The sequence below is a fragment of the Microcaecilia unicolor genome, chromosome 11, assembly GCF_901765095.1.
Source record: "Microcaecilia unicolor chromosome 11, aMicUni1.1, whole genome shotgun sequence".
NCBI classification, from domain to species: domain Eukaryota; kingdom Metazoa; phylum Chordata; class Amphibia; order Gymnophiona; family Siphonopidae; genus Microcaecilia; species Microcaecilia unicolor.
This window is the reverse complement of record NC_044041.1, coordinates 175853828-175881309: the sequence shown is the minus strand read 5'-3', so window position 1 is coordinate 175881309 and position 27482 is coordinate 175853828. Positions and strand designations below refer to the sequence as shown.

Here is a 27482-nt window from a genome sequence, read left to right as displayed (position 1 = left end):
GTTCCAAGATGGCTGCCCCCATCAGCAGAGGTGCCTACATCCAAATATGGGCTTCCTTCCTGACCTCGTTACTCCAAGATGGCTGCCCCCTCCTGAGCTAGCCAAGATGGCTGCTGTCCATGATCCAACCCGGATGACGGCTGCTAGGTTAGGAAACAGAAACCAACCCATCCTGGAAAAGTGTAGCAGAGCGTAACACCACTATAGCTCCTTGTGACTCTGGGCAAGTCACTTAACTCTCCGTTGTCCCAGGTACAAATAAGTACCTGTATATCATATGTAAACCACTTTGAATGTAGTTGGAAAAACCACAGAAAGGCGTTATATAAGTCCCATTCCCTTTTCCTTTCCCCTTGTATATGTTTTTCAGTAGTCCATTGAGAACAGCTAGGATCAGTAAATATATATGATTCTAATAAATATATAAATTGAATGAAGTAGAAGAAATGAATACCTAATGGCTAGGTTGTGTCCATCTTTCTGTGCCCCCATTTTTTCAGCAGCTGAGCCGAAGGAGAGGTGGAGGTGTATTTTCAAAGCCCTTAGACTTATAAAAATTAAGTGGAACTTTGTAAGTTTAAGTGCTTTGAAAATGAGCCCCACTGTGTTATCCTTTGGACTATGCAAGCTCTTTCCTGTCCCGGGTTTGAATTTCATCTGTTTTGAGATTGGCTACAGACCCTGATAGAATTTAAGGTGTAACTGGGGGTGAAAGCAGTTGGCAACCAGGGAGGGAGGGAAACCTGATGCTGGAAGGAGATGAGATATGTTAGGCCACTCCCACATATGTACATTTCTCAGGGGTACATCCTTTCAATTTGTTGTAGACTAACAAGGTGGGAGGATGAAATGTTTTGCCAGGAGTCTTTTTTCTCTTAGTGCTGAAAATGTTTTGTCAGTGTTTGTCTATTTAATTAAATTTTAAAAAGTGGTACATCTTCTATGAGCTTTGATTAGAATTAGAAAAAAAAATCCTTCAAAGTGTTAGCTGATGTTTAGGGTTCTTTCTTCCTCTAGTCTGGTCTTCTCACAAGACGTGCTGTCTAATCAATGTGAAACTAGAGGGTTAAGATGTCCAGCTAAATTTATGTAAATATGCCCCAATTCATTTTTTATTCTTTCCAACTCAACAGATTGTTGGAAAGAAATTATACAGTAAATTGTAGTAAATTTAAAACAAATCGGAGGAAATTTTCTTCACCCAACGCGTAATTAAACTCTGGAATTCGTTGCCGGAGAACGTGGTGAAGGCGGTTAGTTTGGCAGAGTTTAAAAATGGGTTAGACGGTTTCCTAAAGGACAAGTCCATAAACCGCTACTAAATGGACTTGGGAAAAATCCACAATTCCAGGAATAACATGTATAGAATGTTTGTACGTTTGGGAAGCTTGCCAGGTGCTCTTGGCCTGGATTGGCCGCTGTCGTGGACAGGATGCTGGGCTCGATGGACCCTTGGTCTTTTCCCAGTGTGGCATTACTTATGTACTTATGTCAAAATGCTTGGTTCAATGTGTTTCTATGGTAAAGGCAGTTCAGGAGCTACGGCATAGAAACATTGAAACATAGAGGTTGCTCCTTACAGATTACCTCTCCTTTCCAGGTCACATCCACAGAGCCTACACAGATAAAACATGCACACATATGCCTCACAGCTGTAGTGCCAGTTAAGCCACAATATCTCATCATTTCCTGTCTGATATTGGATACCACTGGTTGCCCAGTTTTACTCTGTGTTGGTCCAGGGTGTTCAGAACAAATTTATCACTCACCTTTCCAAAATAGCTCTGGCACACTTGTGTTAAAAGTTCATAGTTTGTTTTGCTTACATAGACAGGGAAACAAAAGAGATAGTGATTGGCTATTAATCTCTGTAAGGAGCTGGCATAGCTCACAAGGTTCTGTGCTGGCAGCTTTAACCTTTGCCCGTGATGTGTGCCCATTGTAAAAGAGCCTGACCCAGGTTACAGAGTTTCTCAGTAATTTGCAGCACCCAAGAACATTTCCAATTGAAAATCATCCCCCAGAGTAGGTGAGCAGGGCAGGCTTGCAGAGACAACTACTAGGGACCCAGGAGAAAGAAGCATGTTTTGAAATGTGATACTTTGTTTGCTGGCACCCAGGAGCAATGTTATGGCTGGGGATTCTTTTGCAGCTCTGACACAGTGCAGGTGCTGTGCCCCATCCACCCTAGGGGGTGCCAGGTGTAAGTGTTTGGCTGTGAGATCCTCTCCTCTTTTCTACATGATATTGCAAGGGTTTCTCTTTTCTCTTTTCTCCCTTCTCACCTTCCTAGAATTTTGAGAGAGAGAGCAGAAATAATGTGTATAAACTCAGGAGTACTTGGCCCCAGATCCCAGTGGGGTTCGCAAGATAATGGCTTCCTTCCAGGCACTCTGGACCTGTTGCTTATGTGAATTAGTTTGGTGTTCACAGGCACAAGAACTGCAAAGCTCGGCTGTACAGACCAGAAGGACGGTCAATCAGAAAACAAACTTAAAATGCCCTGTTTTTTTTTGTTTGCTTGCAAACTCTATGCCACCCATTGGTTTTCTTCCACTGTTTTCTAATCATACTTCAGTAGCTTCCATGTCCATCCTCATGTCTTCTCTGCACCCATGTTCTAGCTTTTTGTATTTGCAGGTAAATTGGTGCAGGAGTCCAAAAATGACTCTTGGAAATGAAAATAGATAAGTAACTTAGGGTGCCGTTTACTAAGGCGCGCATACGTTTTTAGCACGCGCTAAAATTGTGGATACGCTAAACGTTAGAGACGCCCATAGGAATGCATTGGCATCTCTAATTAATATTATTATTACATTTGTATCCCACGCTTTCCCACTCAAAGCAGGTTCAATGCGGCTTACATAGTAATAGGGATTACAGGATATTGATAAAGAAAATAAAAGTTAAATATAACAGAATAACAAAAGTGATAGGTAATGTTTAGCACGCCCACAATTTTAGCGCGCACCAAAAACATGAGCTCGCCTTAGTAAAAGACCCTCTTAGTGATTAGAGTAGCAGGCTGTAAACCAGCAAAGCCAGGGTTCAAATCCCAGTGATGCTCCATGTGACTCTCCATTGTCTCGGGTACAAATTTAGGGCTAGGTTTACTAATGTATGTTAAACACATGTTAGTAAATTGAGCCTTTGGATTGTAAGGAAAATACCTACTGTACCTGAATATAAAAAAAATATAGATACAGTGCACTCCATTTAAGTGCACGTCGGATTAGCGCATGATCTGTTTAACTGCATGCTGTACTTTGGTCCCGGTTTTGGCGCCATCAGTTTCTATGGGGGCAAATTCGGTTTAGCGCACCATTGATAAGTGCAAGATTCGCTTATATGCATGACCTCTGCAGGAAAGACTCCACATAAGCGCACGCACGGAATATGGAAGCCGATTGGCACGTGATGAAGGGGCAATAAATTTGAAATCTCATTGGTTAACTGCCACAGGCAGAATAAGCGAAAGAAAGTTGTTGGAGTGTACACTGGAGTTGTCGTCGTCGTCGTTGTCATCGCGCAACTGTAAAACTTTAACACTGGCTGAACGAATAGAAGTTCTTAAAAAATTAGAAAACAAAGTCAAGCATCTATTGCTAAAGAATATGGTGTCACTCCCAGTCAAATTTCACGTATCTTGAAGCAGAAAGACTAGCTTCTGGAGGACTGGCAAAACAATACAAATCCACAATGGAAACGAAAACGGGCGGGAAAAGCTGAGGAGGTAGAAGATGCTCTTCTTCGGTGGTTTTCTCAAGTCAGGAGCAGACAGTTTCCTGTCAGTGGTCCACTGCTTATGGAGAAAGCTAATCAACTAGTTGAAAGTCTTGGACTAACTGAATTCAAAGCCACTGTTGGATGGTTGGAAAGATGGAAGGAGAGGAACAACATAAAATTCAAGAAACAGCATGGTGAAAAACAAGACGCTGATGACTTTGGTGCTGAAAATTGGGTTGTTTCAGTTCTTCCTACCATCTTGAACAAGTTTGCACCTCATGACATTTTCAATGCTGAAGAAAACGGTCTCTACTGGAGAGCGATTCCTGATGGAGCACTTGCATTCAAACAAGCCGAAACTACAGGAAGTAAAATGTCGAAGGACTGACTGACGATCCTCCTTTGCTGCAATATGGATAGGAGTGAGAAGTTGGAATCACTCATCATTGGAAAGAGCAAACAGCCCCGTTGCTTCAAGAATGTTAAGCGACTTCCTGTGTCATACGAGGCTAACGCAAATTCATGGATGACTGGGGAAATTTGGAAGCAGTGGCTAAAGAAGTTAGACACTAGAATGCGGGCACAAAAGTGTCAAGATTTTGTTTTATTGTGATGATTGTGCTGCACACCGTGATGATGTCAGGCTGTCTCACATCAAGGTGGTCTTCCTGCCAACAAACACTACCTCTCTGATCCAACCTATGGATCAGGACATAATAGCCAATTTCAAAAAACATTATTGGGCTCGTGCTACGTCGTCTGATGAGCGTTATGGATGACCAGACTGGCAAGGATAAACGTGCTGTTGAACCGGCTTGTAATCTATCACTGTTGGATTCCCTACATATGCAGAAAGAAGCCTGGAATTATGTTACACAGGCAACCATTGTGAACTGCTACAAGCAGGCAAACTTTGTTAAGGATGTGGAGAGGGACGAAACAGATGCAGCTGTTGCAAACGCGTCAGATGAACAGGCTATTGACATCCTAGCCGGTGTTACTGAAGAGGAGTTTCATCACTACGTAGCTGTTGATTACGATCTACAAACAGCTGACGGACAGCACTGATGTCGAGATATGCGCCTACACGCAGGCAACAGCTGATGATGAAACAGATGATGAAATGAGCAGTGAGGCACATACTGACGAAATTCAACAGCCTCCTGTCACTTTTGCAAGAGTGCTGGAGAGTCTCGACACCGTGCGGGCCTATCTGGAGGCCGCTGGATGTCAGTTCTATGACAGTTTTTACCGTCTGGCAGACGTAGTCTATGGAACTCACAGACACAATAGTGTACCGAGGACTATGACTGATTACTTAGTAAGCCTAACGTCAGTTAACGGAGACTGTATTCTGTATGTATAATAAACAGTACTGTACATATGTTTATCAGATGTCAAGCTTCTTTGGGTCACAACGGTTAAGTGCATGCTCCGGTTAACTGCATGTATTTCTTTGGTCCCAGACCCTTGCACTTAAGCGGATTGCACTGTATATTAAAATGTCATCAGTTTAGTGACATTTGATAAAGTCTGATGTTATTGTATTAATGGAATTCAGAGCTCAGGTGAGAATAAAGGGCAGTGTCAGGATGTGCTGGCTATAACAGAACTATACTAGCAAGTTTTCATTCTGAAAGAAGGAATTGATAAGTTTACACTCTTCAGTATCTTTTATCATTTGTTCTTCTGTTTCTCTCCAGTTGACATGGATGATGAAGACGGTCGGTGCTTGCTAGATGTAATTTGGTAAGTATATATCATGCTGACTGTAGAGGGCACCTGGGGTGTGGGCTTCACAAACAGTCCTCCTAAATCAGAGGATCTCAACCTGGTCCTCGGGACACACTTAGCCAGCGTGGTTTTCAGAATATCAAGAGTTCATATGCAAGAGATAACTTTGCGTGCACTACCTCCATTGTATGCAGATCTGTCTCGTGCATATTTGTTGTGGGTATCCAGAAAACCTGACTGGCTAGGTGTGTCCTGAAAACTGGGTTGAGTACTTGTGTTCTAAAGATACCTGTTGGTGTTTGGTTATGACATTAATACAAAGCTCTGTGTGAGTTTTAGAAAGAAATAACACTCAAGGGATCTGTGAGCTGGGAGATCCCCTAAATTTTGCACTTCTTTAGAAATTTGTCATCTTTGCTCCTTAGGACTCTGCAGTCCCCTAGGTGAGCTGAGGACAGCCGGTGCTCTGAGGGACCAGGCGGCTGCTATTTGAACATACATCATCGAAATGATTAGCATTGTTATAAGCAGATTCTTATGATGTGTAAATGGAATCCCTCAGGAATTTTGTGATGGGGAATAAGGTCTATTTGTTCATGGACATTAAGGAGAGGAAAATTAAAGTAATTTTTTTGTACAGAATGGAAGAGAGCATAAGATTTGCTGTATCCACCACTAGCAGCCTTTTCTGCTTTCAGCAGCATTCCAATACTTTTTATTTTTGGCTCAGCTGTTTTTACCTACTACTTGGGCTTCTAACTTTGTTGGAATTGGCCTAGCCTGTACAACAGCGCTGTGAGCTTTCGTTTAGCAAATCCCTCTCCCAGCTCAATTAGCCAATCAATGTAATGATACATTTTGGCTGGAGGGGTGGGGGGGGGGGGGGGGGTTAGCCACATCCAGGAGTCCCTTTGGAACCACAAGATGCCACCGTTGCACAATGACTAACACTCACTCTTTAGCATCCCCTAGTTAGGTGATTAAATTTGCAGATGACAGAATTATTCTGAGTTGTTGGCACACTAAGCAGGTTGTGAGATATTGTAAGACGGTCTTAGGAGTCCCGGGGCCTAGATAACTAATTGGCAGGTGAAACTTAATATTAACAAGTGCAAAGAGATGCCCATGTGGGAAAATAATCTAAACTGTAGCTATAAAGGAAAAGGATCTTGGCAGCATGTTGAAATCCTCAGTTTGCTAAAGTGGGCAAAAATGCTAGGAATTACATAGAAAGGGATAGGAAATAAAACACAGAATATAATATTGCCTCTGTATTGATCCATGGCATGATTGGACCTGAACTATTGCGTGCACTTCTGTTCATCTCATCTCAAAATGGATATTGTTGAACTAGAAAAGTTTCAGAGAAGGGTGATGAAAATGATAAAAGGGATGGGACAGCCTCCCCTATGGAGAAAAGATGACTGAGAAGAGATTTGATAAAGTCTATAAAATCATGAGTGGGGAGAACAGGTAGCCAGGGGAATGGTTGTTGAATAGTACTAAGACTAAGGGATAGTCTATGAAACTAATAAGTAGCACTTTTGGGGATCTTCATCTTATAAACTTTCCAAGATCTAAGTTTGTTCCTTTTCCTGACGTTTTCAAGAAATATTTCTTCGATGTTCTGAAGACACCACAGGAAGCGTGCCCTATGGTCTGGTCTCTGAGGTAGTGTTTTTCAAGTCAGTCCTGAAGTACCCTCTTGCCATTCAGGTTTTCAGGATATCCACAATGAATATGCATGAAATTGGTTTGCAGGCCCTGCCTCCATTATATGCAAATCTCTTTCATGCATATTCATTGTGGATATTTATTTTATTTTTGTTACATTTGTACCCCGCGCTTTTCCACTCATGGCAGGCTCAATGCGGCTTACATATATACAGTGGGGGAAATAAGTATTTGATCCCTTGCTGATTTTGTAAGTTTGCCCACTGACAAAGACATGAGCAGCCCATAATTGAAGGGTAGGTTATTGGTAACAGTGAGAGATAGCACATCACAAATTAAATCCGGAAAATCACATTGTGGAAAGTATATGAATTTATTTGCATTCTGCAGAGGGAAATAAGTATTTAATCCCTCTGGCAAACAAGACCTAATACTTGGTGGCAAAACCCTCGTTGGCAAGCACAGCGGTCAGACGTCTTCTGTAGTTGATGATGAGGTTTGCACACATGTCAGGAGGAATTTTGGTCCACTCCTCTTTGCAGATCATCTCTAAATCATTAAGAGTTCTGGGCTGTCGCTTGGCAACTCGCAGCTTCAGCTCCCTCCATAAGTTTTCAATGGGATTAAGGTCTGGTGACTGGCTAGGCCACTCCATGACCCTAATGTGCTTCTTCCTGAGCCACTCCTTTGTTGCCTTGGCTGTATGTTTTGGGTCATTGTCGTGCTGGAAGACCCAGCCACGACCCATTTTTAAGGCCCTGGCGGAGGGAAGGAGGTTGTCACTCAGAATTGTACGGTACATGGCCCCATCCATTCTCCCATTGATGCGGTGAAGTAGTCCTGTGCCCTTAGCAGAGAAACACCCCCAAAACATAACATTTCCACCTCCATGCTTGACAGTGGGGACGGTGTTCTTTGGGTCATAGGCAGCATTTCTCTTCCTCCAAACACGGCGAGTTGAGTTCATGCCAAAGAGCTCAATTTTTGTCTCATCTGACCACAGCACCTTCTCCCAATCACTCTCGGCATCATCCAGGTGTTCACTGGCAAACTTCAGACGGGCCGTCACATGTGCCTTCCGGAGCAGGGGGACCTTGCGGGCACTGCAGGATTGCAATCCGTTATGTCGTAATGTGTTACCAATGGTTTTCGTGGTGACAGTGGTCCCAGCTGCCTTGAGATCATTGACAAGTTCCCCCCTTGTAGTTGTAGGCTGATTTCTAACCTTCCTCATGATCAAGGATACCCCACGAGGTGAGATTTTGCGTGGAGCCCCAGATCTTTGTCGATTGACAGTCATTTTGTACTTCTTCCATTTTCTTACTATGGCACCAACAGTTGTCTCCTTCTCGCCCAGCGTCTTACTGATGGTTTTGTAGCCCATTCCAGCCTTGTGCAGGTGTATGATCTTGTCCCTGACATCCTTAGACAGCTCCTTGCTCTTGGCCATTTTGTAGAGGTTAGAGTCTGACTGATTCACTGAGTCTGTGGACAGGTGTCTTTCATACAGGTGACCATTGCCGACAGCTGTCTGTCATGCAGGTAACGAGTTGATTTGGAGCATCTACCTGGTCTGTAGGGGCCAGATCTCTTACTGGTTGGTGGGGGATCAAATACTTATTTCCCTCTGCAGAATGCAAATAAATTCATATACTTTCCACAATGTGATTTTCCGGATTTAATTTGTGATGTGCTATCTCTCACTGTTACCAATAACCTACCCTTCAATTATGGGCTGCTCATGTCTTTGTCAGTGGGCAAACTTACAAAATCAGCAAGGGATCAAATACTTATTTCCCCCACTGTAGGTACTTATTTGTACCTGGGGCAATGGAGGGTTAAGTGACTTGCCCAGAGACACAAGGAGCTGCCTGTGCCTGAAGTGGGAATCGAACTCAGTTCCTCAGTTCTCCAGGACCAAAGTCCACCACCCTAACCACTAGGCCACTCCTCCACTCCATATCCTAAAAACCTGGCAAAGGGGTATTCCAGGACCGACTTGGGAAACACTACTTTAAGGCATATTAGAACGGGCCAGCAGCTGCCAGACCACCAGTTTAGTACCTCTTTGGCTGGCGGGGCTTGGGGATCCCTGCTAACAGCCTCAAGTATTTGAGTTTGTTGGGGTGGGGGTACATGACTGGTTGAGGAGGAAGAGAAGAGTGCAGAGGTAGGAGTTTTCTAGATCTTAAGCAGATTTGTCGAGGCCTGGTTACGGTGTAAGACTACACTTTTTAGGGCATGAGGACAGATGTTTGGTCAGTGACACTTCTTGCCTCATTACATATACAGGCACTTTTTCTTGCCTCCTTTGGTGTAGTTACATAGCAGATGCACATGTAATCCTATATAATTCTCACCTCCAATGTTCTGACTTGCTGCCTGGGACCGTGGCTCATTCCGAGTTGGTCTGCTAGGCTCCATAGATCAACTTCAGAACTCGGGGGGGGGGGGGGGGGGGAGGAAACATGCTTCACAGCTGAACTATGTCCAGAGGAGGGTCGCTGGACATGGGTGGCTGCAGGGGGGGGCAGGGGGTCGCTGGACATGGGTGGCTGCAGGGGGGGCAGGGGAGAGAGGAGGGTTGCTGGATATGGGTGGCAGGAGGGGGGGCAGGGGGGAGAGGAGGTTCGCTGGACATGGGTGGCTGCAGGGGGAGAGGAGGGTCGCTGTACATGGGTGGCTGCAGGGGAGCCGAGGAAAACCTTGCTAGCGCCCGTTTCATTTGTGTCAGGAACGGGCCTTTTTTTACTAGTACTAAATATGTAAGCACAGCTTGAGCTTGTGTTGCACAGGTCTTCAGCACAGCTGAATTGTTCTTCTCCCTGGAGGTGATCACATGCATTTTACTTTATTTATTTATCTTACAGTGATCCTCAGGCTCTGAATGATTTTTTACATGGATCCGAAAAGGTGAGTTGATTTACGATGCATTTATTTATTGCTGCTCAGCTTTTCCTGGCACAGAGCATTGGACTTCCTTCTTTCTACCCATTAGAAATCTAAAAAATAAAAAAGAGAGAAGGATGTAGCAGTTGTATATTCTGATGTCGGAGTTGCAGCCCAAGTGATTTCCTTCTTGTTTGAGTGCCTCAGTTTAAATCAACTACTTTGTCAGTATTGATTAAAGTAGTGGATCTCAACAACTGTCCTCCATGCACACTTAGCCAGCTGGGTTTTCAGATTCCCACAATGAATATGTATGAGATTGGAGGCAGTTCATGTAAATCATCTCATATATAATTGTGGGAATCCTGAAATTCTAGCCAGTTACGTGGGCTCTGAGGACTGAGAGCCACTGCGTTACCATATTTAACTCATGAACCTTCACATGTCTTGTCGTGAAACACAGGGTGTGTTCCATTCAGCCACATTTTGAAAAAACTTTCCAGAGCTTGCTTTCTTATTTCTTTGGGCATATGTGGGTTGTCCCCGTGATGTCACTGGGATTCCTCTGTTCAGTACATAAATTTGAACATGAAAGTCTCCAAGGTGGGATGGGGTTGCATAGAATGGGCATCTCAATCCTCAAGGAATATTTGTTAAAAGAAAACAGCATTGCTTTCCCTGAAGGTTGAACTTCATTACTGTTTAGCCTAATTCCTCTTTTCCTTTTTCTTCCTTCTCCCCTTTTACTCTTCTTCCTTTTCTTGTATCTCTATATCCCTGCTGTCTCTCACCGCCCCCCCCCCCCTTGTTTCTGCCTCTGTTATTTCTCTTTCTGTACAATTGTGTTAATCTGTTTTCCATTTCAGATTGATAGTGATGAACTCCTGGATAATGCGGGAGATGCAGCGAGTGCCTTCTTCGTGGGTGCTGGGGTATGTCCCATGTTTTCCACAACATAGCATGTATCAGCAGGCAAGGGTAATTTGGTCTACCCCCATCTGCTACCCCGCTGTAGCTAAAGGATATCTTCCAACTGTCAGTTGTACAAGTCTGACAGGAGATCACTGCTTCTCTTTTGAGGCCTTAGCTGAGAAGTGCAAGAAAGTCACTGCTGCTTATATTAGAAAACTTTACCACCACCCCCCCCCCCCCACATTATATCAGAGAGTGTTTCAAAGCCCCTCTGTAAATGAATGATGGTTGATCATTCCTCCCCGTCTTAAGAACTTGGCACAGCTGTACATCTACAATTTAATGTTTTTACATTCCCAGCAAAAAAAAAAACCTCTCATGTTCTTTTTGTATTAAGACCAGTGTGTGTTTTTTTTTCTAGCAAAAAAGGTAACGGTACTCAAATGTTAGGCCACCCTTCAGGAGTGGGGTAATCACTGAGGGACCCACCCCACAATAGCCAGGCCCCCTGCAACCAGTCACAGAATCTATGACAAGGCAGAATTGGTGTGTAGAGCCTGAGCTCTTTCATTAAAACTTGGGTTCCATGGGTCAATTTTAGTAGACAATGGAAAAGGTGCCGGTACTCAGTACCCCCTCAAAAGAAGCCCTGATTAAGACAGTTCCTGTGTGCTAACAGTGGCAAAATAATTCAGCATGTAGCCTGAGAGGGCAATTTTCAAAGCCATTTACTGTGGATAAATACTGATTTGCCTAGTTAAAATAGTCTTACCCTCTTCTGTCCAGCTAAAAGTCTGTGTGGGGCTTCCTTTAAGGGAGACCAGGTTTAGATGGTCAAATTGCTTTTTGCTTTTGCAGATGGCTTTGAAATTGCCCTTTATAAGGATCATTTGATAAGTGTGTGCACAGATAAAAAAAATATATGTTTGCAGTTTATTAAAAGTTTGCTATACCGCTTTACCTAAATAAGAACTCAGCGGTTTACAATACTAAATGAAAGGAACTCCATTAAATTGATAGGACAGAAAACACACACAACACTAAGGGGCTGATGCTCAAAGCTTACTATATGCTACCAACATCTGATTTAAACTGGTTCTAGCCAGTCTAGTGATCATTTCAGCATCTAATGCACAAAGGGGTTCTAAGTGGTTTTTTACTGTTGGGGGTAGCAGTTAACGATAATCCTATGCAAATATATTACAAAGAGCTCATTAGTATTAAAAATGAGCATTCTGAGCGATGCACAGACATTTCTGAGTGATGCACAGAAAGGACCGCCTACCTTTAATATGTAAAATTTTCCATCAGGTCTGGAGCTGTCCTGTGAGGTAGACTTCTGAGAGAAGCAATCTGCTTTGCATTTTTCAATAGCAAATCTTGTCAGAGAACAGAGAAGAGCTTTAGAGGGGCAGAGAAACAGCTTTGGGGGGGAGGAGGGGCTTTCAGCAAGGAGGAGATTTTTTTCAATACCAGTGTCAGAAAGCAGAGAACAGCTTAGAGGGGCAGAGAAACTGTTGGAGAGCAGGGAAGAGCTTAGGGGTGGAGAAACAAGCAGACAGCCAAGCCCCTATGATGTCAGCTGGGGGGGTTGTGTGTAGAAACAAGCAGACAGTCAATTGGCTGGGGAAAGCCCCTATGATGTCAACTATGAAGTCTGCTGGGGGGGGGGGGGGTGGAGAAACTGTTGCAGGAATTGATGCATGAATTACCCCTATTGTTAGCAGAATCTGTGGTACTTCAGGAGTCAAACAGCACACACCAGAATGAGGGAGAAATCTTCTTTATTTGCCAGCAAACATAGTAGGACATCAGCATTAAGTCTCTTCTTCTCTTTCTCAGCTCTCTGTGTCTTTGTGGCTTCTGTCTCAGCTGCTTCTCTTCTTCTGCTGCCTGTCTTCCTTCAGCTCTCCTTCTTCTGTCTGTTCCTTCTGACGTAAGCTGCTTCTGCTCCCTCTTATATACAGTTCTAACCTCTAGCCCCCCTTACTTTCCAGATGGTAAAGAATAGATTGGTTACCTTGCCTCAGCCAATCATTACTTTAAAAATATCAGTTACATAGGTTTGATATTTCTCAAACTGACCTATGACCTGGGGCCTCTCACACTAGACATTATGGCACCAGTCTCTTACATTTTTATTATGATTAATTTCTCATATTCCTAGTCAACTTCATACTAACTGCTAACTGAACTCTGGCATTCATTAAGGGGTCAAGGGCCAGTCTTACTTAATGGCATACAGCTATAGTTTGTTATTACTTTCAGGACCATTCCTACATTCACCTATAATTAATCAAGACTTTTTCTTGACCCTTTTCACCTATCAGCTCCATACATTAAACCAGCCAGGACTGCAGAAAACTCAAACCATATGCTGACCTTTTCACTGCAGCCCTACTCAGAACGTAAGGCAAAGAGTTGAACAAACATTAGATTTAAAAAGGCATTCTACATATTAACTACACAGAATAAACATATTCTAAAATAAGACATATTCTAAAATAAGACATATTCTAAAATACACAGAATCAGTATTCCTTATAACAAAATCTACATATCAAGAACTTCTAAAATTATTTAACCAGCTTTAAACTACAGTATGTCTGGCTCATGCTTTGTTCATTCATAATAGTATACAGATGTGCCAGCATTTAGCAATCCATCACTCACAAAGGGTGAAAGAAGTTGCTCTCTCTGACCTTTCTACCCTTTAGCCTGGCAAACGTAAAATTTCTAAATAATCTAAACCAGATGACATTCCTCCATCACTTTACTTGCAAGGTGAAAAGTTGAATTCAAGCACCAAGCTTTTAAACACCAATTAATATGGCTTCTTATATATGTATAATTATGCCCATGCTGCCTCATTCCCCCCTTTGAGACTAAAATCAGCTTATGCAGAGATAAGTCTCACAACTCAAACTCTGGAGATTATAGTGATCCTAACTAAGAATAGGCTTGTGAATCACCATTACCCTACTTGTTAAGGTCCGACGGCATACTGCCGAAGCACATGAGGCCAGGAAACAAAACAACAACCCTGCTAAAACTAAGACTATTAGGGAAATAAACAAGGGACGTATCCATGAGGTCAATGACCACCACCAGGAGGTAAGGTCTAATCCTCCTCGGTAATCCTCCACATTAAGGCTGGCCAACTGTAGGACTTTATCCATGGCATGCCTAACTACATGCGTCCTATTTATGACAATGGTACAGCACTCTGAAGAATTTAGCACTGTGCAGAGGCCACCCTGGGCTGCAAAGAGATAGTCAAGGCCCATACGGTTATACCGAGAAACTATACTTAATTCATTAATTTGATCCTGCAATGCATTGACTACCACGTTCAGCTCATGAACTAAAACATGGAGTAGGGACTGAAGTCTCCGGGTAGCCATGCCTAGTTCAGTAATACCCGCTACCGGGCCCCCAATTGGAATCCAGGCCGTGGCAGAAAGGGCTACAAGTCTCTTTTTAGTCAGAGGATAAGTAGAGTTAATATACTGGAGGGCTAATTCAATCGCCTCATCCTCTGTGGCAACGGAGGAAGGTAAGGACAAGGCCTCTCGCTTAGAGCGGTGCGGGGATGGTGGCTTGAGGAGAGGAATAACTTTAGGAAAATAATTCAAGGTTACCAATACACAAAAATCATATGTGGGGGGAAGAATCATGTGGAGGACATTATCACAAAGCCAGTAATGACCAAGGAGAGGGCGAGGAAAGTTCCCAATAAATGTTGGCACAGGATGGACATTAGGATGCCCATAATGCGAGCCCCTATCCCAGGGGGAACTAAGAAGAAATGGAGACTTTGTACACCATAGGTGCCAATCCCCAATTGTGACAGACTGCACATATGTTGCAACCCTTTCATACCCCGGGGACTTATGAAAGTAGAAAATAGGCCGGGACACTATAGTCTTCTCAGTAGTACGGTTAGGAGCCAGATAATCACCCTGGTCATAATCTGCAGGTATGGTAGTAGGGCACATAGGAGTACCTGGAGAGACTACCCACACAGATTCCCCTTTTTCTGGGAGAACATTAGTATAGTTTCAGGGAATGGGAAGAACAGTTGAGATGCTTCTTGTTAAACAAAACACTCCAGAAGCTGGATAGGGAGACGTAAAGACTGGCCTTAGAGAAGATTCAGAGGGGGAAGTAGCATTATAAAAGGACCACCAAGTATAATCCTGGCTCCAAGGGCCTGAACTCGAAAAGTAGGGAGGTATAAGAGCTGGGAGCTGCACAGGGACAGGTACAGCTGGGACATCTGTAGTATAAGGAGAAAATCGGGAACACACAATACAAGGGGAAGTAATCTTTGCCTGGCTAATTAGTTCCTGGACAGAGTGTAACCAAAGGTTGGAGCGAGTTGGGGTATTAGGAAAAAGGAGGCAAGGAGTAGAAAACAACAAAAGCATCCAAACTACTAACATTTTCTTTCTTCCTAATCTAAAACAAATACAGCAAACTAATTAAGCAATAATATTTCAACAGTCTGTGCTAATCACAGATTACTCTAATATAATGTTCTCAGTTTTTGAGTTCTTATACCAGTTGGGATAGACCCTCAACTGACAAGGATCAAGCTCTCAAATTCCAAGAAAGCCAGAATCAGGGCAAGAAAGAGTCTCAGTGTGAAGCCGAAGTTCAGCAGCTCCTGCAGTATGCAGTTGACCCTTCTTTTCAGCTAGTAGATTCTTTGGTTCGGGTCAAGCGCAACTTCAATGGCTCCGCTGGATCACTTTCTGCTCTCCACTGTTTAGGCTCCGTCTGATCCGTGCTGGGCTCAGTCTGATCAGCAGACTTAATTCGAGACCAATGGACCCATGGAGTTATCCCTGCGACCTTCACAGCTATAGGGGTAGAAAGCAAAACAGTAAAAGGTCCTTTCCATCGGGGCCCCAAAGGCTGGAGCCTCCAGTCTTTCACCCAAACTCTATCCCCTGGCAGGAAGGAATGTACCTGAACCTGGAAGGGGACAGGGTTTATTTCTCTCACATAAGACTGAAGCTCAGAAATTATCCTGCCCAAGAGGGCTACCTGCTCCTGCACCTGGGCAGACCCTAAAATCCCTATGTCTCCCTTAATTCCCTGCAAAATGGCTGGGGGCTTCCCATACACAATTTCAAAGGGAGAGAGGGCTGTTCCTTTAGTTGGGGTGCATCGGAGGCGGAAGAGGACTAATGGCAGTGCCTGTGGCCATTTCAGTTGGGTTTCCTGACAAATCTTTGCTAGGCTATTTTTCAAGGTTCTGTTTGCCCGCTCAACCTGCCCTGAACTCTGGGGACGGTAGGCACAATGCAATTTCCAGGTAATGTGCAATGCGCGGGACAGGGCCTGAAGTGTAGCTTCAACAAAGGCGGGACCATTATCTGAACCTATGGCAAGGGGCAGTCCATACCTGGGGATAACATCCCTAAGGAGGGCTCGAGCTACTTCTGTGGCTTTCTCAGTGACTGTAGGATATGCTTCCACCCACCCAGAAAAGGTACAGACCATGACCAAGAGGTATCGGAGCCTACCGCTCCTGGGCATTTCTGTGAAGTCTATAACTAGAGACTCAAAGGGTGTTAGTCCTCTAGACTGAACTCCTGGTGGAATACGGGGTCCCTGACGAGCATTATTCTGGGCACAGAGAGTACATCGGGCAGAGGCAGTGGCAACCAGACTATCCAATCCTTCCAGCACCACTACTCGACTGAGTAGGCGGGCTAGTGCTGTTTTCCCTAAGTGTGACAGATCATGAGCTTGAGACACTACAGGCCAAGCTAGGTGGCGTGGCACCAGAACTCTGGTATCAGGGAGATGTAACCAGCCATCAGGTCTCCTTACTGCACCTTCCTCTTGAGCCCATTTCTCTTCCATTTGGGTATACAGTGGGGGAAATAAGTATTTGATCCCTTGCTGATTTTGTAAGTTTGCCCACTGACAAAGACATGAGCAGCCCATAATTGAAGGGTAGGTTATTGGTAACAGTGAGAGATAGCACATCACAAATTAAATCCGGAAAATCACATTGTGGAAAGTATATGAATTTATTTGCATTCTGCAGAGGGAAATAAGTATTTAATCCCTCTGGCAAACAAGACCTAATACTTGGTGGCAAAACCCTTGTTGGCAAGCACAGCGGTCAGACGTCTTCTGTAGTTGATGATGAGGTTTGCACACATGTCATGAGGAATTTTGGTCCACTCCTCTTTGCAGATCATCTCTAAATCATTAAGAGTTCTGGGCTGTCGCTTGGCAACTCGCAGCTTCAGCTCCCTCCATAAGTTTTCAATGGGATTAAGGTCTGGTGACTGGCTAGGCCACTCCATGACCCTAATGTGCTTCTTCCTGAGCCACTCCTTTGTTGCCTTGGCTGTATGTTTTGGGTCATTGTCGTGCTGGAAGACCCAGCCACGACCCATTTTTAAGGCCCTGGCGGAGGGAAGGAGGTTGTCACTCAGAATTGTACGGTACATGGCCCCATCCATTCTCCCATTGATGCGGTGAAGTAGTCCTGTGCCCTTAGCAGAGAAACACCCCCAAAACATAACATTTCCACCTCCATGCTTGACAGTGGGGATGGTGTTCTTTGGGTCATAGGCAGCATTTCTCTTCCTCCAAACACGGCGAGTTGAGTTCATGCCAAAGAGCTCAATTTTTGTCTCATCTGACCACAGCACCTTCTCCCAATCACTCTCGGCATCATCCAGGTGTTCACTGGCAAACTTCAGACGGGCCGTCACATGTGCCTTCCGGAGCATGGGGACCTTGCGGGCACTGCAGGATTGCAATCCGTTATGTCGTAATGTGTTACCAATGGTTTTCGTGGTGACAGTGGTCCCAGCTGCCTTGAGATCATTGACAAGTTCCCCCCTTGTAGTTGTAGGCTGATTTCTAACCTTCCTCATGATCAAGGATACCCCACGAGGTGAGATTTTGCGTGGAGCCCCAGATCTTTGTCGATTGACAGTCATTTTGTACTTCTTCCATTTTCTTACTATGGCACCAACAGTTGTCTCCTTCTCGCCCAGCGTCTTACTGATGGTTTTGTAGCCCATTCCAGCCTTGTGCAGGTGTATGATCTTGTCCCTGACATCCTTAGACAGCTCCTTGCTCTTGGCCATTTTGTAGAGGTTAGAGTCTGACTGATTCACTGAGTCTGTGGACAGGTGTCTTTCATACAGGTGACCATTGCCGACAGCTGTCTGTCATGCAGGTAACGAGTTGATTTGGAGCATCTACCTGGTCTGTAGGGGCCAGATCTCTTACTGGTTGGTGGGGGATCAAATACTTATTTCCCTCTGCAGAATGCAAATAAATTCATATACTTTCCACAATGTGATTTTCCGGATTTAATTTGTGATGTGCTATCTCTCACTGTTACCAATAACCTACCCTTCAATTATGGGCTGCTCATGTCTTTGTCAGTGGGCAAACTTACAAAATCAGCAAGGGATCAAATACTTATTTCCCCCACTGTACATAGGTGTCCATTCTTGCAGTCGAATTTGGAACAGGGGAGTCACAGTACTTGCTAGGGGTCCTCGAGCAGCTTCCTTGGCCACCCGATCAGCATGGCGATTCCCTCGGGCCACTGGAGTATCTATCCTTTGATGTCCCCTGCAGTGAATGACAGCTACCTTCTTAGGGGCCCAAACAGCCTCTAGCAGCTGAAGTATTTCAGGTCCATACTTAACAGGTTGGCCTGCGGCATTTATGAGTCCCTTTTCCTTATACAAAGCTCCATGAGCATGTAGAGTTGTGAAGGCATACTTGGAATCAGTATAAATGTTGGTTACCAGTCCTGCTGCTAGCTCCAGAGCTCGTATGAGGGCCACAAGTTCTGCTTTCTGGGCTGAAGTTCCTTGGGGCAGGGCTCTTGCTTCTATCACCTTGTCCTCTGTCACCACAGCATAGCCTGCCAATCGCTTGGAGTTCTCCACGTAACTGCTTCCATCTGTGAAATAAATTACATCTGGGTCCCTCCACGGAACATCTTTAAGATCTGGTCGACTGGAGTACACTTCATCCATGGTTTGGATACAGTCATGATCCGGTGGTCCCTCAGATGCTGGCAAAAGAGTGGCAGGATTAAATGTAGCCACTGTTTCCAGGTGTATCCGTGGATTCTCACACAAGCTGGCTTGGTACTTAACCATGCGGTTATTTGTAAACCAGTGGTTGCCCTTATACTCCATAAGGGTGAGAACTGCGTGGGGGACTTTAACAACCAGTTCTTGCCCCAAGGTCAGCTTATCAGCTTCCTGGACCAGTAAGGCTGTTGCTGCAATGGCCCTCATACAGGCTGGCCATCCTTTAGCCACTCCATCCAGCTGTTTAGACAGGTATGCAACAGGCCTCTGCCAGGATCCCATCATCTGGGTCAGCACACCCAGAGCAACCCCCTGTCGCTCATGGACATACAATGAGAAAGGTTTCTCCACATCAGGAAGGCCTAACGCAGGGGCTTGGAGTAGGGCTTTCTTTATGGCAATGAAGGATTGTTGAGCAGTAGGTCCCCATTCAAATGGTTCCTTTTCACCCCCCTTTGTGGCCTGGTAAAGGGGTTTCGCCATCAATGCAAAATTTGGAATCCAAATTCTGCAGAATCCGGCTGCTCCCAGAAATTCCCTAACTTCCCTTCTGGACTTGGGTTGGGGAATTGCACCAACCGCTTGCTTCCTACTAACATCCAGTCTCCGACTTCCCTGGGAAATGCAAAAGCCCAGATACTTCACTTCTGACTGACAAAGTTGGGCCTTTGAGCGTGAGACCTTATAGCCTGCATCCAAGAGTAGCTCCAGCAATTCTCTGGTAGCCTCAAAACACTCTTCCTGGGTCACTGCAGCAATCAGGAGGTCATCTACATACTGGAGTAAACCTCGCCTGGAAGGCTCAGATTTAAAAGTCTTAAGGTCTTGCCCTAGGGCTGTCCCAAAAATGGTGGGGGAATTCTTGAACCCCTGTGGCAGGCGGGTCCATGTATACTGAAGCTTCCTTCCTGTTACTGGGTTTTCCCATTGAAAGGCAAAAAGCAGTTGACTGGCGGAGGCCACCCGAATACAAAAGAAGGCATCTTTTAGGTCTAGTGTCGTGAAATGGGTAGCTCCAGAAGGTATCAATCCCAGCAGGACATATGGATTAGGCACTACAGGGTGTAATGAAATAGTGGATTTGTTGACCACTCGTAAGTCTTGGACTGGCCGGTAGTCCTCAGTCCCTGGCTTCTGAACTGGCAACAGTGGCGTATTCCATGGAGACTGACAAGGTCGAATAATTCCATGGGATAACAAACGATTCAGGTGTGCTTGGATCCCTTCCAGAGCCTTTCGGGGAATTGGGTATTGGCGAAGATGGATTGGCCGGGCACTTGGAAGTAAATCTACATGGACAGGAGGAATATTTCGGGCCAACCCTGGGGGATTATCTTCTGCCCATACCCCACTGACCTGGAAGCTGTCTGCCAGGGGTAGGTCAACTTGGCCATGCGACTGATGCAGCCGCCATTCTTCTTCAAGGGGGCAGCAGAAACTCAATATACCCTTAGGGCTGGATGTCGGGGGCCGAAAGGAGACTGAAGTCTGGCCATCAGAGTCAAAGGAAATTTGGGCCCTAAGCTTGGACAGCAGGTCTCGACCTAACAAAGGGATTGGACAGTCTGGCATATAGAGGAATTCATGAGTGACTGTGTGTGAGCCTAATTGGCATCTACGGGTCGTCAGAAAGGGCCTCCGGTTCTGCACCCCCGTGGCTCCCACCACTCGGACAGTTTTTCCAGACACAGGCGCTAATCGCTCCGTCACAACAGAATGTTCAGCTCCTGTATCAATCATGAATGGAATTGAGCGGCTCCCTATAGTTAACTTGACCATAGGTTCCTGGGAGCCCAGTTTGTAGGAACCCGGTCTGTCCTATTCGTCCCATTCTGCCATCTCGGCTATCCCGATGATGTCAGATTCAGGAGGCTCATACCTTCCCTCTCGAACTCGGCCTCGGCTTCCTCGATCTCCTGGTCCCCTTCTCAGTCCCTGGCGCCTCTGGGGGCATTCATCTTTCCAGTGCCCTCTTTCCTTACAATAGGCACACTGGTCCCTCTCCAATCTTGGTCTGGGATTCTCCCCCCTTGGCCGGGATTGATTGAAGGAATCTCGGGGCCTGGCTGGTGGTCCGGGGTCCCACTTTGGCTTCCCATTAGCTAGAGGTCGACCTCGGTTAAGGGTGGAATTAGTAATGGCTACCGCTAAAAGGTCGGCCTTCTTCTGCATCTTCCGGTCTGCCTCTCGGCGCACCTCCTGATCCCTATTAATGAAAACCTTGGTTGCGATCTCAATTAGCTGGGTGGTATTCATCCCTGCGAATCCCTCCTGACGCTGCAACTTCTTCCGGATATCTGGCATACTCTGGGCCACCAATGCGCTATTCACCATTCTCTGGTTTTCTAGTGCCTCAGGGTCAAATGGGGGTGTATGTTCTGTAGGCTTCAATTAGTCGCTCTAAAAAGGCCCCAGGGGATTCAGTTGCCCCTTGGAGAATTTCAGAGACCTTTGCCAGATTAATGGGCCTCTTTATGCCTTTCTTCATACCTTCCAGCAAGTCCCGGCAATAGCCAGACAACAGTTCATAATGCTGCTCATTATTTGGATCCCAAGCTGGAGCTGCACGAGGGAACCGAGTTCTAACCCATTCCTCTAGGTCCGGTGTCCTCTCGGGGGCACGCGCTCGCGTGATGGCCTCAGCATTTTGTAAAATCTTCCGCCTCTCCTCAGTTGTGAAGAGGGTCAGGAGAAGTTGTTGACAATCAGTCCAGGTTGGGTTATGGGTGGCCATAATGCTAGCCACTAGGTCCACCACTGCCTGAGGCTTTTCAGTATAAGAGGGGTAATGCGTCTTCCAATTCAGGAGATCGGTGGTTGTGAAGGGTACATACTGGTAGGCCTGTGCCTGTATAACCTGACTCTCATTATTAGGATCCGGTCGAGTGGTGGTTACCTGACGCAGGGGCAGAACTCTCGAGGAGGTGGGAATGGAACCTGAGGTAGAGCTAGGAGCTACCCTCCTATCATGCTCAAAAGTGATTGCAGCAGGTCTAACCCATTCAGTGGAGGTGTGTTGAACCCCTGAGGGATGGGGAGAGGGGTACTCATAGACTGAGAGGTGGTCACAGGTGATTCAGTCCATTGAAAGGGATGCCGGGCCCCTGATGAGTGGATAGGGGTACTAGAGGGAGAGGCTGGGCTGTCATGAGTTGAGGAGTCAGGGAGTGGAGCCCAAAGTGGGTCTTCGGAGGTTAACAGGGGAGAATGTGGCAAAGAAGGGTAGAGGCTGGCTGAAAGGTCCACCCTAGGATGTGACGGGGTTTGCACAGAAGAGGAGCTATCCGGAGAAGCCTGTGCTGGAGAAGCTTGGGCTGGGCGGCGTGGATCTCTGGGGGTGGCACGGAACCCCAACAATGGGCCATAAGGTGGTGGCTCAAGATCTGAGGGGTCATCAGAGAGTATGGGTTTTTCAGACAGGGTAGGGGCGGAAGCCACCGATTGGGTGGTAGGCTTCCTGGGGCTCTTTCCCTCTTCCAATTTAGATTTTCTAATCTTTCTTTGAACACGGCCTAACATGAACTTTACTGGGGATCCCATATAAGTTTTCAACCAAGAGGGAGGGTCAGTCACAAGGCTGTCCCAGGAATCTATATAAGGGAGTTGTTCAGAATATTCTGGTTCTCCTACAATTATGCTGTAGACCTTCCGGATTACTTCAATATCTAAGCTGCCACTAGAGGGCCACCCCACTCCCATAGATGGCCACTCAACTTCACACAAGGTTCTTAGAGTACTTGAGCTTAAAGTCTGTCCATAATCATTAATTAAAAATCCTTTCTTGAAATTCTTAAGCATACAATCTAGGGGAGTATCAATTTGTCTAGACGATTCCCTCCCATAATGCTTACAGTTACAACACACAAAAGGGAGGGAGTTTTTGAGAGTGCAGTAAGGGGTCCACACTCTCGAGACACTAGGTAGACAGACAACAATCGCTTCCTTCTGTCGCTGGCCAATTGAACTCGCGTTAATTGGAAACGCAGCTATAAGAAGTCCGCACTCTTTAACATTCAAGCATCACACATTCCATACAGAAAATCCCACCCAACAATTTCAGATTTCTCAGATACAGATAAGCTCAAGCGGTTTCGCTTCTAATCTCCACTAGACTAAAAGCTACTAAGGCCTTCACTGAGAGTTGATCAGACTCCCCTTCCCTCAATTTGTGAGGGGCTGGTTTACAGTTTCCTAGCTAGGATTACAATACAGAATACAGAATACATACCCGGCGAATGTTCCTCAGTCAGTTGGGTGCCGGTTCAGGATCCCACTTCTGACACCAAGAATTGTTGCAGGAATTGATGCATGAATTACCCCTATTGTTAGCAGAATCTGTGGTACTTCAGGAGTCAAACAGCACACACCAGAATGAGGGAGAAATCTTCTTTATTTGCCAGCAAACATAGTAGGACATCAGCATTAAGTCTCTTCTTCTCTTTCTCAGCTCTCTGTGTCTTTGTGGCTTCTGTCTCAGCTGCTTCTCTTCTTCTGCTGTCTGTCTTCCTTTAGCTCTCCTTCTTCTGTCTGTTCCTTCTGACGTAAGCTGCTTCTGCTCCCTCTTATATACAGTTCTAACCTCTAGCCCCCCTTACTTTCCAGATGGTAAAGAATAGATTGGTTACCTTGCCTCAGCCAATCATTACTTTAAAAATATCAGTTACATAGGTTTGATATTTCTCAAACTGACCTATGACCTGGGGCCTCTCACACTAGACATTATGGCACCAGTCTCTTACATTTTTATTATGATTAATTTCTCATATTCCTAGTCAACTTCATACTAACTGCTAACTGAACTCTGGCATTCATTAAGGGGTCAAGGGCCAGTCTTACTTAATGGCATACAGCTATAGTTTGTTATTACTTTCAGGACCATTCCTACATTCACCTATAATTAATCAAGACTTTTTCTTGACCCTTTTCACCTATCAGCTCCATACATTAAACCAGCCAGGACTGCAGAAAACTCAAACCATATGCTGACCTTTTCACTGCAGCCCTACTCAGAACGTAAGGCAAAGAGTTGAACAAACATTAGATTTAAAAAGGCATTCTACATATTAACTACACAGAATAAACATATTCTAAAATAAGACATATTCTAAAATAAGACATATTCTAAAATACACAGAATCAGTATTCCTTATAACAAAATCTACATATCAAGAACTTCTAAAATTATTTAACCAGCTTTAAACTACAGTATGTCTGGCTCATGCTTTGTTCATTCATAATAGTATACAGATGTGCCAGCATTTAGCAATCCATCACTCACAAAGGGTGAAAGAAGTTGCTCTCTCTGACCTTTCTACCCTTTAGCCTGGCAAACGTAAAATTTCTAAATAATCTAAACCAGATGACATTCCTCCATCACTTTACTTGCAAGGTGAAAAGTTGAATTCAAGCACCAAGCTTTTAAACACCAATTAATATGGCTTCTTATATATGTATAATTATGCCCATGCTGCCTCAAAACAAGCAGACAGCCAATCAACTGGGGAAAGCCCCTATGTTGTCAGCTGGGAGGAGGGCTTTCAGCAAGGAGGAGATTCCCAAGTAAAATTATCCGGGGCCAGAGGGAAGACAAGTAAGCTGCAGAAGGAAGGTGCAGCCAGCACCAGAGCACTGCAAGGGAAAGGAGACAAGGGGACAATGGAGCCAGCAAGTACTGAAGGGGAAAGGAAGGAGTGCACCAGCCCTAGCACATGCGAAGAACAGGGACACTTAACCAAGAGACTGTTCTGCACATTTGCTAGGTGCTTTCCAACCTGAGCTGCTTGCTTAAATTGCGTGCATTTCATTTTTATGTGATTTCCTTTCAGCATCGCTTGCTATTTCCAAATCAGTAAGTTCTAACGAGGGTCTAAATGCACTTGGCTTTTTACGGGGACTTTTGTCCATCGGGCCCTTAGTAAACAAAAAAACCCCGAAAACCATAGATGCAAGGATACCTACAGTGCTAACTAACTAACTGCCAGGTAGTGCAGTACCAAATGCAGAGGTGAAAAAAAAATGAGCGTTTAACATCTTTTTAAATCTCTTCAACGAGCCCTACAACCGCATCCTTCCTAGAGCATTCCACATAACCAGCACCAAGTAGAAAAATACACTCGATTTTGTGATTGACAAGGAGGCTCTGGCCAAAGATGGTACCAACCACTCTGCCTTCTTCTGCAGATCTCAACTGCCTGCTGGGGACATACATCAATTTTAAACCCTCAAAAGTAGAAGAACGTTTATCAAAAAGAGCAGTATGAGCTAGCAACAATAATTTAGAGAACTCCCTATAATATATTGGCAACCAATGATAATGGAGGTATAAACCTGCATGCATGCCCCAACATCCACATATTTATTTATTATTTAGATTTTGCTCACACCTTTTTCAGTAGTAGCTCAAGGTGAGTTGCATTCAGGTACTCTGGATATTTCTCTGTTCCAGGAGGGCTCACAGTCAGTTTGTACCTGAGGCAATGGAGGGTTAAGTGGCTTGCCCAAGATCACAAGGAGCAGCAGCGGGATTTGAACCAGCCATCTCTGGATTGCAAGACCAGTGCTTTAACCACTAGGCCACTCCTCCACACATATAGTGATGTTCTGAAAAATTTGTAACTTTGTTTCCTGTTTCTTAGCAATCCCAGCCAGGATCACAGATCCATAATTCAATCGAGACATGAAAAGGGCATAAAACAACAAATAAAAAGCAGTCATCAAATAAACCTCTTATAGCACGTAATTTCTATAAAATGGTGTGGAGTGGAGGAGTAGCCTAGTGGTTAGTGCAGCGGACTTTGATCCTGGGGAGCTGGGTTTGATTCCCGCTACAGCTCCTTGTGACTCTGGGCAAGTCACTTAACCCTCCGTTGCCCTAGGTACAAATAAGTACCTGTATATACCATGTAAACCACTTTGAATGTAGTTGCAAAAACCAGAAAGGCGGTATATCAAGTCCCAATCTCTTCCCCTTTACCCATTATGCACAATCCAACCAAGAGTCAAGACGAAAATCTACGATAACGCCAGATACCTAAATTTGACTACAGGAACCATAAAGTCCAGTAACAACACCGCAATGGAAGGACATGGTATCCTGCCTGTAATCCAGCAGGCAGAGGTCTTAGCCATGTTCAGAATTAGCTTATGTGGCATCTAGCCATTGGTGAATAGCAACCGTGCAAGACTAAAGTGAACTAAAATTCACATTATTAGGCAAAATGCGACAAAAGAATATCATCTGTATACACATACACACCTATGACTGAAGGAATGGATCCTCAGGAGCTTAGCCGAGATTGGGTGCCAGAGCCGGTGGTGGGAGGCGGGGCTGGTGGTTGGGTGGCGGGGATAGTGCTGGGCAGACTTATATGGTCTGTGCCGGGGCTGGTGGTTGGGAGGCGGGGATAATGCTGGGCAGACTTATACGGTCTGTGCCAGAGCCGGTGGTGGGAGGTGGGGATAGTGCTGGGCAGACGGTCTGTGCCCTGAAGAGGACAGGTACAAATCAAGGTAGGGTATACACAAAAAGTAGCACATATGAGTTTATCTTGTTGGGCAGACTGGATGGACCGTGCAGGTCTTTTTCTGCCGTCATCTACTATGTCACTATGAATAACCACTAACAATGTGCATGCTTTTCTCTGTGCAGAGTGTACTGAATTTGTAAAGCAAAAGCACTAGAGTGCATACTTTTTTAAAATCAGCCCAGGAAAAGTATGCACCAGTGGCGTAGCTATGTGGGGCCTGAGGGGGCCTGGGCCCCCGTAGATTTGGCCCTGGCCTCCCTGCTGACGATCCCCTTGAACCCCCTCCCGCCACCAACTCTCCCCTGCCATCGCCACCTGCTGCCGCATCAGATACCTTTTTTGCTGGCGGGGGTCCCCGAACCCCGCCAGCCGAAGAGAGTCTTCTTCAGCACCGGAGAAGCGCCTTCGTTCAACAAAGTTCCTGGTGCGATCAGCTGTTTCGACGCCTTACGTCCTGCACGGGGTTACATGCATGGTGCAGGACGTAAGGCGTCGAAACAGCTGATCGCAGGAACTTCGTTGAACGAAGGCGCTACTCCGGCGCTGAAGAAGACTCTCTTCGGCTGGCGGGGTTCGGGGACCCCGCCAGCAAAAAAGGTATCTGATGTGGCAGCGGGGCGGGCAGCGACGGCGGGGGAGAGTTGGTGGCGGGAGGGGGGTTCAAGTAGATCGTCAGCAGGCCGGCAGGGGGGATCCAATGTGGTGGCGGGGTGGGGGGAGTGGTTAAAAAGTGTCCCCCCACCTCGGGCTCTGGCCCCCCCCCCCTCCCGGCGAGGTCTGGCTACGTCCCTGGTATGCACTTACATTTACATCTACTCTGGCATTCAAGACTAAGTTATAAGCAAAAGTGTGTGCAGAATTGTAAATCGCTAGCCAAACCTGAACCCAGGAATGTCTACAGTCTTAGTAAACTTATGTGCATGTAGGC

At 45.4% G+C, this 27482-nt stretch overlaps 1 protein-coding gene across 4 annotated transcripts in view; it reads left to right on the top strand.

The window, feature by feature from the left end:
- Nucleotides 1-27482, top strand: part of BICRA (BRD4 interacting chromatin remodeling complex associated protein) — a 226838-nt gene that overhangs the window by 119807 nt on the left and 79549 nt on the right. For 3 of the 4 annotated variants that reach the window (XM_030218085.1, XM_030218083.1, XM_030218084.1), the window contains 3 exons: nucleotides 5430-5475; nucleotides 10005-10047; nucleotides 10890-10955. In XM_030218085.1, the coding sequence (XP_030073945.1) occupies nucleotides 5435-5475; nucleotides 10005-10047; nucleotides 10890-10955 (150 nt within the window). In that variant the 5' untranslated portion in view covers nucleotides 5430-5434. The remainder of the gene's footprint in view (nucleotides 1-5429; nucleotides 5476-10004; nucleotides 10048-10889; nucleotides 10956-27482) is intronic. The other variant, XM_030218086.1, reaches the window with a different exon arrangement.